The 14,716-nt window shown below is 45.2% G+C and overlaps 1 protein-coding gene across 1 annotated transcript; it reads left to right on the top strand.

Annotated features, from left to right (window-relative positions):
• Window positions 1–5,750: 5,750 nt before the first annotated feature.
• On the top strand, window positions 5,751–14,478 carry LOC146635820 (uncharacterized). The gene is made up of 9 exons (XM_085349079.1): window positions 5,751–5,900; window positions 5,987–6,174; window positions 6,378–6,518; window positions 11,855–11,993; window positions 12,096–12,276; window positions 12,407–12,548; window positions 13,093–13,236; window positions 13,684–13,760; window positions 14,420–14,478. The coding sequence occupies exons 1-9, from the start codon at window positions 5,751–5,753 to the stop codon at window positions 14,476–14,478; spliced, it is 1,221 nt and encodes a 406-aa protein (XP_085205205.1).
• The last annotated feature ends 238 nt before the right edge of the window (window positions 14,479–14,716 follow it).

The following is a 14,716-nucleotide window of genomic DNA, read 5'->3' as shown; positions in this document are numbered from 1 at the left end:
GGTCTGGGTGCAGTTCCCCCCTCCAGGGGCAAGGGTACCTAGACCCGGTTCGTAGAGTACGCTTGGGGAGTGTGATCATGTGTACAGCGTCTCTTTATGTCTGTCTCCACGTTGGTTGAGTGTGGAGTAAGTGCATATGAGAGCATGAGAGATGTTTGTATATGTGTGTGTCTGTATTTCTGTGTCTATATGTCAGGTTGGGTGTCAGGTGCCACCTCTCTGGGGACATCTCAGGCCCTCCAAGGTTTGGAGGCCTATCTCCCCCTACCACCACTTCCCCTGCCAGTGGCAGACTCCCTCAGACATCGGTGCCTTGGTGGTTCTTTGTGTCCGGGGATGGGCGTCCAGGTACACACCGGCTCACTCCTTGGTGGCCGCTTATCGGGGCCTGGAGCCTGGGGCTCGCTCGGGCCACTTCGGAGGTGGGGTGCCCCCGGCCTCTCGGCCTGGGGCTCGGTCACTCAGGCACGGCTGGCTGCCGGCAGAGCTCACGGGCGCGTCACTGCAACTCCCCCTGGCTTGTGCTCCGCGGCTGCTGAGTGAGCCCTCATCTGGGACTCTCCTCAGCTCTTACTGGGACAGTGGCGCGGCTGCCCCTCTGTTGGTCTTCCTTGGTCTCTTGTGTTCTGGGGGCCTCTGGATGTCTGGAGTTTTGATCTCCTCCATACCTGCTTCATGCCCTGGAGGATGGGGCTGTGGCTCCCCACACCCTCTAGCAGATCATTACATGAAGGAACCTTTTAAAAAAACAAACAAACAAGCGCGTCCATGCTCACAGGTGTACACACGGGTGATCACACCCACAAACTACACCCTTTTTGGCTCCTACCTCAAAGCACACTGTGTTCTGTTGATCTTATGTGCTGCACAATAATGTTTAACATTTAGTATTTACTGTCATATTCCCATATATCATTGTGATGTTGTTTATTCTATTACTCTTGTTCTCTTCTGCTTGTTTTCTTTTTTCTTTCTCAGCAGGTGATCCAGGTGATTGATATATGCATTTTTTTTTCTGCTCATTCTGTTGGTTTTTGTCTTTTGCCCTTCTCCCCCGTCCCTCTTCTCAGCTGTTTCTCTTTCCCTCTTTCTTTCTCCCCTTCTTTCCCCCAGTCAAGTCTGTCCCGTATTCAGTGAGTGAAAATAAAATAAACAATAAAAGGTGAATCAAATTGACCATTACGGCAAGGCTGGGATGGTCCATTTGGTAAAGTAAATCCGTTGGGCATCTTTCTTTGCCTTTAGACAACAATTCTGACGGCAAAAGAGCCAAACGGGACAGGCAAAAAAAAACCAAAAAAAAAACCATTACTTGGCAACAGGGAAAGTGAGGCAGGTTGCACTGGTGCATTTGTGACAGCATCACTTGAAATGCCTTCACCACATCATACATGTCCATGAACTGACAGGTTTCCTTGCTGAGCTCAAAAACTCTATTGAGAACTTTTATCCCAACTCAGCCAACGGACCTCTGTATGATGAGGAATGTCAGCAAACTCTGAATCTATTTCCCACATAAAAGACTGAAATTGACGGTGATTTAAACCTTTAGCTCAGATAAAATTTACGGTCTGTGTTACGGTGATCATTACATGCTCCATTTTTAGGACTTTACCACCTTGCGTTTCCTGGTGTGTGATGCAGTGATATGCTGTTAACTCACCGGTACATTTCTCCTCCTGCATCTTTACTCGCATCCTGCTGACTAGTCCGCTTTTTTCACCGCACAACACCGGCGCTCCATCTGTTGTAAGTCCAACAAGTTTGTCTCACGGCAGTTTCATGTCAGTTACACTTTGACATACGTTTTAAAAAATGTCTTTGCCTGTCGTTGTCCCGTGCATCGATTTAATGTTCATTATTTCCTCTCCACGGATGAAGATGGCCAGCTGTGCAATGTCCATCATGTCTATACTTTCATCCACAGCAAGAGAGTATGTAATAAAGTTTTTGCTTCTTTCACACAACTGTGTTCTTAAATCAGTGGCCATCTCACAAACCCGATCAGCAATCGTATTTCTGCTCAGGCTCACATTTGCCAAAATCTGCGTTTTGTCTGGACACATTATTTATGTGTAATATCTTTACATATGTTGGTAAATAGACTTCGGTGAACAGAGTTTACAAAGGGGTTATATATAGAATTAAAAAATTATCTGTTTTTCAAGTATCTTTATAACTCTGTTACTGTACTTACATTATAACCAATCCGGCTCTTTATCAATACTTAAAATATTTTTACAGAACTATTGTAATATTTGCTGCCATGTCTGCTGTCCTCTTGGCCAACTTACTCTTACAAAAGACATTTTTAATGTCAATGAGATTTTTGTAACCGCATAAATAAAGGTTATATAAAAGTCACTGCCAAAAACTGATTGCGGCTTCTACCTTGTTACACAAATGTTGTTTGTGGCTTGATGACTTTATGTCATCCATGAGGGATGCATTTGACATGTTTCACATATTATAGCCCAACAAGTTACTTATAGCAGTTTAAATACCAGCAATCAGTTTTTGACAAATACCAGAAATCACTTTTTGGCACAACACCAGCTGATTTGGCTTTCTCCTCTGCTACAATAAAACTTGCTTTCACAACAGCTTCACTTTGTGATTTTGCTCTGGTGACGAAAGTCTGCTGAAATGTCAGATTCTTCTTTAGCTCTTCTACTTTCTGTAGTTTCTGCTCAGCATTTAGGTTTTTCAGCTTATCCTGACGTTTTGTCTAGTCTTAAATTAAATTCCTTAATTACAGCCACGTTAGCTCCACTAATAAGACACACAGGTTTACCAGCATGTCTGTAAACATATATTCAGTCACCCACCGGCGCTGAAAGGCTCTGCTTTCAGAATCAACTTTTCTCTCCACCATTGTCAGCGGCTAGCTTCGCAATAACAGAAGTTTGACTTGATTGACGCGGGAATGTTCCCAGTTAGCCTAGCGTTCAGCAAGGAGGCTGCAGCGCTCCATTATGGGATCTGTAGTTTAGCCTAGCGTTCAGCAAGGAGGCTGCAGCGCTGCATTATGGGATCTGTAGTTTAGCCTAGCGTTCAGCAAGGAGGCTGCAGCGCTGCATTATGGGATCTGTAGTTTGTATATTATTAGTGTCTATCGCCGGGCCATGCATAACCATAATAGTACATCTATATATAATGATCTCGCGGGCCGGATATAAATGTACGTCGGGCCGGATGTGGCCCGCGGGCCTTGACTTTGACACATGTGCTGTAAACGGACCAAACTTCAGTCCAGAGAACAACTGAGATAATCCATCCATATGAGATTAATCATTAGTATACTGCTGCATATATTGGGCTGTAGTTACATGGTAAAGTTTTAAAAAGTGCTTTTAGGGGCTTTTTCAGATTAAATAGAACACGATAAACAGCATTAAAAAAATGTTAAAAACACAACAAGCCTGATAAACAGAGACTAGTTTGAACCCGGAAACAGGGTTCATCAGTTCATCATTTAAAGATTGGCTTTCCCACATGATCTGAATGTTTTAGTGCAGTACAGTTGTTATTATATAAGAAATTTTAATTTTCTCGTGTAAACTGTATATGGTGTTAATTAGGCCTATACTACTGTACTTTAATGTCGGTCTTAAGGGTGGTACTTCAAGAGCCATATATTTTATGATGAGTACTACATCATAAAGTACCTCTGTGGCTCTTTAAGTACCTCTGTGCCTTGGCTAAAGCTGTTGTGTGTTTTGCCCTTTTTCCTGGCATAAAAAAAGAAAATTGTTTGGAAAAGTGATAAAATAACAGTGAAAGATCATTTTAAAATAAAATAGTTTAAAAAATACAATTAATTCAAAAACTAAAATGTTTTATTGTATTTGACTCAAGCAGCAATTAAAACATTTCTATGTTTTGAAACTAATCTCATAGCAGGAGGGACTATGCGCTTACCTGCTGCTCTCTGGCAGGTAGCTCCATGCCCTCCTGGGTTTTAATTGCACCTTAGAACACACATGCATCAACACTACAATGAGCGGGTGGAGGGAGGTTTGGAGTCTTCTCTCACCCCCGTTCTCTGCGGCCTGCTGGAGCGGGGGGGCTAGGAGGAGTTGGCCGTCCAGCTGCGGTCTGGAGTGTGGGGCCTCCCTGCTGCTGCGGAGTCGGGGCGGTCTGCCTCTCCCCACCGCTGGGAAAAGGGTAACACCACCTGGGTCTGGGTGCAGTTCCCCCCTCCAGGGGCAAGGGTACCTAGACCCGGTTCGTAGAGTACGCTTGGGGAGTGTGATCGTGTGTACAGCGTCTCTTTATGTCTGTCTCCACGTTGGTTGAGTGTGGAGTAAGTGCATATGAGAGCATGAGGGTGGGGATGGATGTTTGTGTCTGTGTGTGCCTGTATGTCTGTGTCTATATGTCAGGTTGGGTATCAGACGCCACCTCTCTGGGGACATCTCAGGCCCTCCAAGGTTTGGAGGCCTATCTCCACCCACCACTTCCCCTGCCAGTGGCGGACTCCCTCAGGTGTCGGTGTGTTGGTGGTTCTTTGTGTCTGGGGGTGGGCGTCCGGGTACACACCGGCTCACTCCTTGGCGGCCGCTTATCGGGGCCTGGAGCCTGGGGCTCGCTCGGGCCACTTCAGAGGTGGGGTGCCCCCGGCCTCTCGGCCTGGGGCTCGGTCACTCAGGCACAGCTGGCTGCCGGCGGAGCTCACGGGCGCGTCACTGCAACTCCCCCTGGCTTCTGCTCCGTGGCTGCTGAGTGAGCCGTCATCTGGGACTCTCCTCAGCTCTTACTGGGACAGTGGCGCGGCTGCCCCTCTGTTGGTCTTCCTTGGTCTCTTGTGTTCTGGGGGCCTCTGGATGTCTGGAGTTTTGATCTCCTCCATACCTGCTTCATACCCTGGAGGACGGGGCTGTGGCTCCCCACACTCCCTAGCAGATCGTTACATGGAGAAACCTTTGGAATGCAAGCATGCTGATCCACACAGGTATGCACACAGGTGTACACATGGGTATTCACAGACGCGGACTACAGCTTTCTTGGCTGCTGCCTCAAAGCACATTGTACGCTGTCTATCTTGCGTGCTGCACAATATCGTTTATTATTTAGTATCTACTGATATCTACTGCTAGCTAGTTTATTGTGATGGTGCCGTTTTTTTTTATTATGTTGCTCTTTACTGTTTGCTTTCTCTTCTGTTTTTTTTCTCCATACAGGTGACCCAGGTGTTTTGTTTTTTTTGTTTGTTTTTCTTTCTTTCTTCTCCCCCTTCTCACCGTCTCTTCTCCCCTTTGGTTTTCTTTCTCTCCCTCTCTTTCTTTCATTCTCTCTCCCTGTCCTATCCCCCAGTCATGTCTGTCCCGTTTGTAGCAACTGAAAATAAAATAAATTCATAATTATAATAAAGGTCAATCAAATGGACCAATATGGCAAGACCATGATGATCCACTTGGTAAAATAAATCCGCTTGGCATCTTTCTTGGCCTTAAGACAACAATTCTGATGGCTAAAGATCCAAACGGGACACAAAAAAAGAAAAGAAAAAAAAAAAGAAACTAATCTCATTTACTGACAGTTGGTTGAGACATTTGCTTTCACTGTTCATTATCAGTTATCAGGTACCATCTCAAACTCATGAGCATGAAACATTTCCTCATACCAGAACAGTTTACTACACATTGTACAGGATGCAGGAAACAGCAAGTAGATAAAAGGAGGAGAGTCAGAGAGAGGCTGTATTTGACGTACAAGTGTCTTTGTGAAGACAGACTAACAGATTGACCATGTCGCTCTCTGCAGTGCTGTTGCTGCTGCTGCATCTGACGGTCTGCAACTCGCAGAATATTGATTTCTTGCTTAGCAATTTAAATGGCTTTGTTGGTGCAATCAACTTCTATACAAAAGAGAAGTTTGTAGTAAATAATTCTTCTTCGGTATGTACAGGTTTTTTTCTAAAATGTGTTTATATTTTGAAATGTAGGTTTTCTTTACTAAATTCCTATTCACTGTGACTCCACAGCTGACCATTCGCCTAATGGGGAACAATCTCAACTGCATTCCCGATTTCTCATTTGATTGCCAAAATAGCAACTGTGGGTATGTGAGCACTTTGGTACGCACGGTCGACCAAGAAGGCAGCGGAGAGTGGTGTCAGAATGAACTTAGGTCTGTTCAGCCATCTCCCATTAATGTGGTTGGTTCATTTGGGTGAGTGTACCTCGAAAATATATAAAACGAACTTATTATTCATATTGTTATCATTCTTACACACACACACACACACACACACACACACACACACACACACACACACACACACACACACACACATATATATTAGTCCATGTAGTGTTTTGCTATATATAGTGTAACACGCTGAAAACTGACTCTCACACTATTTTCTATTGAAGGGTCACTGGTGTTAATTGGGTGAGTGGCATCAAAAATACCATTGGATCATGGACAACTGCAGTAACATTCGACCTGAGGAACCGCTCTGACATCAACAAAGAAAACTCCTCACCCCAGTCTACCGTGATCCCATTTGTGAGGTGAGCCAACTCACTGTTTGTGTCTCTGCTAAAAAAGCAACAGCAGTAGCAGGACAAGAGTGACTGTGGCATTACTGCAAACTTCAAATCTGATATTGTTTCCACGTAGAAGACAAAACTGTTCACAGTATAAGGGCAAAGTCAAAAAATATAGACAAAAATATAGACTATAACTTGCTGCATGGTCAACTTTAACCGCTATTGCAACCACTGCCTCCGTAATAAAGTGGCAATAAACTAATTAAATGAACAAAAATAATTTACCAAAAATAGTTTCCACACTAAAACGTTTGCATTTAAAGGTTTTAATTGTAATCCTATAACTCTTTCCTTAAAGAGCTTCTCTTACAGTACCCCCAGGCTCCAAATGAGAGAAAAACAGAAAATGAGTATGAGTATGAAGATGTCATGGTCCTGGATAATTTTGACCCAGTGTTCTTAGTTTTTCTGTGGTTTTGTATTTTGTTCCTTATGTTCATTGGATTTTTGGTTTGGTATTTGGATTCCCCCTGTGTCCATGCTTTTATTGTGGTGTTTGTTCTGGTACCGTGTTCCCGTCCTTTGTGTTCTGTGTTCTCCTCATCCCTCGTGTATTCATCCCTGTTCTCTGCCTCTCCCTCTGTGCTCATCTCTGTGTACTGTGTTGTGTTTAAGATAAGACTTTATTGATCCCACAACGGGGAAATTTTTGCGTCACCTCAACTCAGGTACAGATATATGAAGGAAATACAAAAATACAATTAAGTACAATCAATGAAAAAAAGTAAGATAATAACTATATACACAGTATGTGATTATGGATATGGTTGGAAATATGGAAGACAAACTATATAGCTTGGAAGGTCATGGAAGGTCCATTATGCATGAAGTGGTGACTGTGGATGTTCACAGTGTCCAGTGACTTATGACATCGTGATTGAGGAGTTATAGAGTCTAACTGCTGTTGGGATGAATGATCTGCTGAAACAAAGTCGCAGGCTAACATTAATATTTATTGAAATATATTTATTCCTCCAGATATAAGAATGAATCTTTTCTTATGGACTCAAACACGTTTTGGTGAAAAACTGAATATGGAACAAGCAAAGCTTAATAATAAACAATATATATATGCTGTATAATACCAGTAGGCCAGCTCTAATAGTAATTTGGTATGGCTTTGCGGGCCAAATGTAATTAGGCTGCGGGCCAAATGTAATTAGGCTGCGGGCCAAATTTGGCCCGCGGGCCAGAGTTTGACACCTATGCTCTAAAGGCTCACGATCTGTAAATGTTGAATCCGAACCCGAACGTCTTATGAACTGTTGTACTGCCCAGAGGGTCAACTCAGAGACAGTTTCTCCTACGTTTGGACTCATATTTGAGAAAGATTATCCTTCGCTAGTGTTTCCTAGGTCTGAAAACTTGAAGTCATCATTTCCTGAGTTAGAGACACCTGTTTCTGTGCCCTTTACCTGTGTGTCTGCTGATGATGATTGTTTGCAGTTACGCTCACCACTGGGGCTTTAAAACCTGCCTCCTTAGATGTTAAAGCAGTAAAATCCAAGACTGTAAATGTTCCTGTGATAGCTCGACCCCAGTTCGTTACTTCTGAGCCATCATGGGGAAAGTCCATTCTGACGTATTTACTGATTCAAATTTTCTTGAGTCAGGGGGCACTACACCCACCACTGTTTTCACTAGGTTTGCTGCTTCCAGCGATCCGGAGGTAAAAGACTTTGTTTCATCTGCCTCTCCGGTGCACAGAACTATGTTTACATCGGCTATTAACCCCTCCTCTGACAGTATAAGCATGGTTAGCTCCGAAGAAAGTAGCTCTAAGACTATTGGTGCATCAGCTGATCACATTTCTCTAGAGTCTGTAAACACTGAAGGTGGTGCTTTAGTGCCTGTAAGCTACAGCTTTAGCACACTTAACACTACGAAGTCAGAGCGCTGTTCCTCTGTTTTCGGCCTCTGCCTACCCACAGCAGGTCTCGCCTGTTTTGCCACCCACCGGGTCGGCCGCCAGAACTATGTTTGCTGCCATTAGGGTGGGGGAGCTCGGCGAGCTGGAGGAGCGCGCATCACCAACTGCAGGGCTCAGCGAGCAGGACGTGCCGTGGGGGAATGAGGACCCAAAACACATGGTTCTGCGATGCAAACGGCACACTTTATTTACAGTGAAGGCTGTAAACACAATAACTCCCCATTGCTCCCTTGAATCCCGTGTGTGTGTGCTCCCCTCCCTGTGCATGCTGCTGTTCTGGTCCACTCTTCCACCTGGGGGGGAAACCACAAAAACAGCCATCAACACCAACCCTGGCGGGCATACATGAACTACACCGTCATACGCTGACACACACTAACTTGGGTAGACAACTCAATGATCCCGCGCCGGTGGGAGCTCCAACACTCTCCTAAGTAGCTCCCCCGACGAGCCCTGATCACCAACAGGTGTGTGGCAGGAACTTCAGGTGTGGCCAGTCTTCCTGCAGGGCCACCGCGGACGTGCTGCTGGTCCCTCTGGCTCTCCAAGCTGCGGCGCAGGCACGTCCTGCTCGCTGAGCCCCGCAGTTGGTGATGTGCGCTCCTCCCGCTCGCCGAGCTCTCCCGCCCTAATGGCAGCAAACATAGTTCTGGCGGCCGACCCGGTGGGTGGCAAAACAGGCGAGACCTGCTGTGGGTAGGCAGAGGCCGAAAACAGTTCAGGAGACCTACCTCTAGTCCATCAACGGGAACACTGGATCTCCGGCGGACGGCCATGGGTCCGGCAGCAGCAACGAAGCGGTTCGGGGGCCTGCCACTAATCCAGTGGCGGCGGTGCTGCATCTCTGGGGGCCTACCAAGCGTCCAATGGTTACAGCGCTGGAGCTCTGGCGGCCTGCCACACGTCCAGTGGTGGCGGCAATGCAGCTCCGGCGGGCGGCTATGGGTCTGGCAGCTGCAGCGAAACGGTCCCGGTGGTGGCGGCATTGCGGCTATGGGTCCGGCAGCCGTGGCAAAATGGGTCCGGCGGGTGGCCATGGGTCCGGTGGCGGCGGCGTGGCAGCTGCAGCGGGCTTCCACGGGTCCGGTGGCGGCGGCGTGGCAGCTGTGGCGGACGACAATGTAGCACAACACACAATCTACGATGTGCTGGCCGTGCTGCTGGTCGCGGACGTGCTGCTGGTCCCTCTGGCTCTCCAAGCTGCTCTCCCGCTCGCCGAGCACCCGCTCCGGCTCGCTGAGCCCCTCCTGCCACGGCGCAACAACAGATGGTTGATCCGGAGGCGAAGATGGTGGTACAACGGCTGCAGGTGGTGGAGATGATGGTAGAGTAGTGGGTGTGGAAGGTGGAACAGATGACAGCTGAGTGACTAGCTAGGCAGCAGACTGAGTTGAGGGTGATATGGCTATCATGAAGGGTGGAGAGGATGAAAATGTTACAGCTGGCTCAACAAATACCAGGGGTCCAGAGGCAGCTGAGGCCTCCAGTTCGGCCTCTGGGGAAGCCCTGGGGAGAACCTCCGTCTCCATGTGGCCAGACTGGGCCAAAACGTCATCTGGGTCTGCATGCTCTGAGCTCCCTAGCTCCAGGCTCACAGTCTCAAAGTGAACATTTTCTGAGTTTTTGGAGGTAAAGCAAACAGTTTCTGACCCCACCGACTCTGAGCTAACGACTTCAGGGCTGTCTATGCAAAATTCTTCCCCAGAATTAGCACTCAGACCACATTCGTCTGTCAGTGGTCCAAAGACCTTCTACAGTTTCTCCATTGTTAATTGCCGTAGCGGCTATAGTCTCTATTTCCATGTTCACAGGGAGGGAATTTACAACACCGGCAGAGTCCATTTTACTCACTGTGGCGTCCAGAGCAGCTAGTCCTGAGTCTTCAACAAGCACAGGAGTGAGTGTAGACGTGGCTGAACGCTGCTTGCGAGGACGCCTTCTCCTCCGTGAAGGTGGGGTCGTGTGCATGGAAATCGTCCTCTGCTGTTCATCTGTGTTTTGATTTTCGATGACAGGATTTATTGAAACAATTGAGTCTGGTATACTCACTGCGGTAATGAGTGCTGTCAGACCGTCGCCAGCTGACCGGGCTGAAACCGCAGGAGTGGGTTGAGGTGTAATGGGGTGATGATGGCGAAGGCGACCTCCCTTCTGTAATGGAGAAGGGATGTCAAACAATTGTGCCGCAAGCATCGACGGGAAAGCCCTCTGCCAATTCGTGAAAAACCAAGCCTCTAGGAGAGCAGCCGAACTTTCCTTGCTCAGACCACCCAAGCCAAATAATTCAAAACTTGAGCTCTCCCTTAAACTAGTGACCAATTGCTTAAGTTTCTTAATGTCCAAAAAGTTCGCAGTGAAGGTAGTCAATGAGAGATAATTGTCAAAGAACACTACCTGTATATGTCTCTTGGGTGGGTCTACAGCCTGTATTACGCTCCGGCAGTAATCCCATAGCTGCGTGAGCGATCCCTCCTCCGTGGCAACTCCTGAGTTTGCTGGGTCCATGGTTGTTGGCGGGATCATTCTGTCACGGTCTGGCTGGCAGACCGTGGGAATATGGGGGAACGAGGACCCAAAACGCATGGTTCTGCGATGCAAACAGCGCACTTTATTTACAGTGAAGGCTGTAAACACAATAACTCCCCGTTGCTCCCTTAAATCCCGTGTGTGTGTGCTCCCCTCCGACGTCTGTGCTCGTGGTCCCCGCTGTTGTGTGCTCGCACACCCTGTGCGTGCTGCTGTTCTGGTCCACTCTTCCACCTGGAGCTCCAACACTCTCCTAAGTAGCTCCCCCGACGAGCCCTGATCACCAACAGGTGTGTGGCAGGAACTTCAGGTGTGGCCAGTCCTCCTGCCGGGCCACACCCATCAGGCCTGCATGTGGCTGTTCTCCATCCTCCAGCCACACATGTACACACCCACACCCTGCCTATACATATAACGAGTGGAACACAGACTAACACAGCATTGTGCAGAAAGACACACACATCACAAAATAATAATGATAATAATAATAATAATAACAACAACTGTCAAAACTGCTCACGGACCCCCAGTCCTCCAGAGCCGGGTCCGTGACAGTTCCTCCATGTTTGCTGTAATATTTAAGTAGTTTAGTGATGCTTTAAATTAAATTTCACTTAATGTATAAACTATACAATTTAAAGTTTTATTTTGAGACAGTGAACTGAATATTGCTATGTTTAAAATTACCTTGTGTGGTTTTTAACCAAAAATATTTCAGTTCCAGTGATCAGGCTGTGGCTGTATTTTGCAGATTTTAAGAGTGAATGCATGGAGCTGCACATTAACTTCACACTAAAGTGAATCCTGGAAAATGAAGATTGTATTTGTAATTCTTTCTCAGAGTTCCTTCAAACTGTCGGAGAGATTTCAGCCTGTTGATGTTTGACCCTGATGGGGATCAGGTTAAATGCAGATATGGAAACTCCTCACTCTCGGAGTGTAACGGCTGTGAGCCACCATCTGTCCTCAGCCTCTCATCAGTGAGCATGACTGTTAATCTAATGTTTAATGAGACAGAAGGATAGTTGTAATAATAAACATTTGCTCATTTGATCTCTTTTCCTTTTTTATTCCTCATGCAGTCCACTTGTAATCTGTCGTTCGCCCCCACTGCTGACAGTAATGTGGGCAACTATGGAGTACAGCTGCTGATGGAGGACTTTCCCATGAAGAACATCACCATGACTGGAGTCAATGGCACAAAAACAACACAAACACCTAACGATGCTCTCAGCAAAATACCGATCCAGTTTGTTCTGATAGGTACAAGTCCATATTTTAATAGATGGAGTTGAACCTGTAAAGATCTGATCTAAACTTAGAAATACTGTTCTAACTTCGAACTATGAATTCCACCCCGAAAGAAACTCATTGGTTTTCTGTCATCTTTCAGTGGATCCTCCTGTCTTATCCTGCACAGAGGGAGACTTTTTGCCCAAATTCTTGCCTCCAACCCCAAACAACAGAGCTCGGCTCTACACGCCTGTTAATAAGACTCTGGAAATCAACATCAGTGCAGAGGCACAAAACTCCACGTAAGTCAAAGAAAAACACATTTGACATTCTTGACATTGTAAAGTAAGGTTAACTATGTCCCACAGAACTGTTTTCAGGTTAGACAAGAAATACATTCACACATCAGTCGATTCCTGTCATGTTTCTGTTCATTGATCAAATCAAGATTTTATCCGTTGCGTTCTGTTTAATCTGTGCATCAGTCCTGCACTGGCACACAAAACAGGTTTAACAAGACACGTAAGAGCGTAACACAGTCAGATGTATACAAGGCTGTATGAGATATAAAGAGTAGGTTCAACACATATTTAACCCAAAGAGAAGTCAAATCTGTTTTAAGGCTATTTTTGCTTTGATGCAACATGAGTAAATAAAAACTCGTGAAATTATGTTTAAGTAAAATTTGGCTTATTAACTCAAACCCTTAAAACCAAACAGAAGTGAGTCAGGTGAAGTCTCCATTCAAAGTGATGCTCATTCACAGACAAACACTTTGCTTTGTATGTTGTTGAAGAAGCTATGAGAATTAAGTTGATTCATTTTTTGTTTCTCTCTTCGTTGAAGGATCTCTGAGCTACTGTTCAGCGGACCATATGATGCAATTCAGAATAAAACTGGACCAGGAAATTTCACCCTGAGATGGACGCCGTCTAAATCACAAGACAATGACACCCTCCCCTTCTGCTTTGTTGTCCAGGCACTTTCCAAGTCAGTACCTTTTTACAAATTCATCCCTTAGAGCATGAGTGTTTGGAAGAAAGCACTTAAGCATAGACAAAAGAGCTTGTTTGAATGGGTGAATGAGGCGTGCTGCATAAAGCAGAAAAGCACTAAAGAAGAATCAGTCCATTTGCAATTTTGCAGCCATAAACTATATTGGTGAATGTTTAAATCTGACTTTATTAGAAAATTATTTAGACCCCAGGCCCAGAAGGAGTCATGGCAAGAAAATTAAATCCCCCCAAAGAGCCAAAACCCCTTCCTCTGCTTCCAATGACCAACCAAAAAGTTATTGGTTTGTCATCTAGAACTGTTAATCAAACACACCCATATTACTTGTACATATACTTTGTGTCATTAACAGAAAAGACGATCTTAAAATATAATATAATCTCATGGAAATAATGGAATCACTGTTCTGATTTATTTCCGTAGTGAAACCAAGTATCACTCAGACCTTCGATGTGTCAGCGTGACTGTTGGAAATGGTGTCCCAGCCAGTGCTTCAGCTTGTAAGTAACAATGACAGGAAGTAAATGTTAACAAATAAATAAAGTTGCTAAACCTGTGTATTTGTAAATAATTTTTGACATTGTTGCAAAATTCATTAATTAGAAATCAAAAGCTAAAAATGAACAACTAACCGCAATGAATTTCTCTTCATATTTATCTCCTTTCTTGGAGGCAGAAATGATGCTCAGACCTTATTTTATATTTAATTGCCATAAATCCAGAGGTGACATAAATATAGCTCTTAAAATTTGTGACAGCATTTGTCAGCCAATCAGGTCGACTAATAATGGATTGGATTTATATAGCGCTTTTCAAGGCACCCAAAGCGCTTTACAACACCACTATTCATTCACTCTCACACACTGGTGGAGGCAGCTACAGTTGTAGCCACAGACTGGGGCAGACTGACAGAAGCGAGGCTGCCATATCGCGCCATCGGCCCCTCTGGCCAACACCAGTAGGCAAGTAGGGTAAAGTGTCTTGCCCAGGGACACAACGACCAGGACAGAGAGCCCAGGGATCAAACGGGCGACCTTCCGGTTACAGATGCGATTCCCAACCCCCTGAGCCACAGTCGCCCGTTAATCTTTATGTGTTTTTAAATGAAAAGTCTATTTGGTTGGTCAGAAGTTCTTTAATCATTTTCTACTTGTTTTAGTTGTCCTGGTCGTGGGATCTTTCCTTTCAACTCTTATTCTTGCCTTCCCTTCCATGTAAGTATGTGTCTGCATATTTAGATCTTTTTTTGCCGAAATGTGACATTTTGTGTATTTTTTAAACATGTTAGGCCCATAAAATTATTATTGCTATTATTAACTTTTAAAATGAAACTAAATCAACCCCTTTGATCATCATTCTGATGTTGAGTTTTTGTCTCTTATCTCAGATGAAACTGGATAAAATCAGAGGTAAGTTCTTCTATAATCAGATTTTCTACCATAGCATCAATAACTGC

The sequence above is a fragment of the Diplotaxodon limnothrissa genome, linkage group LG3, assembly GCF_057381915.1.
Source record: "Diplotaxodon limnothrissa isolate DT_005_m linkage group LG3, D_limnothrissa_male_GT1.1, whole genome shotgun sequence".
NCBI lineage: Eukaryota > Metazoa > Chordata > Actinopteri > Cichliformes > Cichlidae > Diplotaxodon > Diplotaxodon limnothrissa.
The sequence above is the reverse complement of the archived record's forward strand: the minus strand, read 5'-3'. Positions and strand labels throughout refer to the sequence as shown.

What these genes read in the sequence shown, in the direction of transcription:
- LOC146635820 (XM_085349079.1), top strand. Translation starts at nt 5,751, where the DNA reads ATGTCGCTCTCTGCAGTGCTGTTGCTGCTGCTGCATCTGACGGTCTGC. An exon ending in CTGTCCTCAGCCTCTCATCA is followed by an intron (nt 11,994 to 12,095) that starts GTGAGCATGACT and finishes TTCCTCATGCAG; the next exon opens with TCCACTTGTAATCTGTCGTT. An exon ending in GTTGTCCAGGCACTTTCCAA is followed by an intron (nt 13,237 to 13,683) that starts GTCAGTACCTTT and finishes TTATTTCCGTAG; the next exon opens with TGAAACCAAGTATCACTCAG.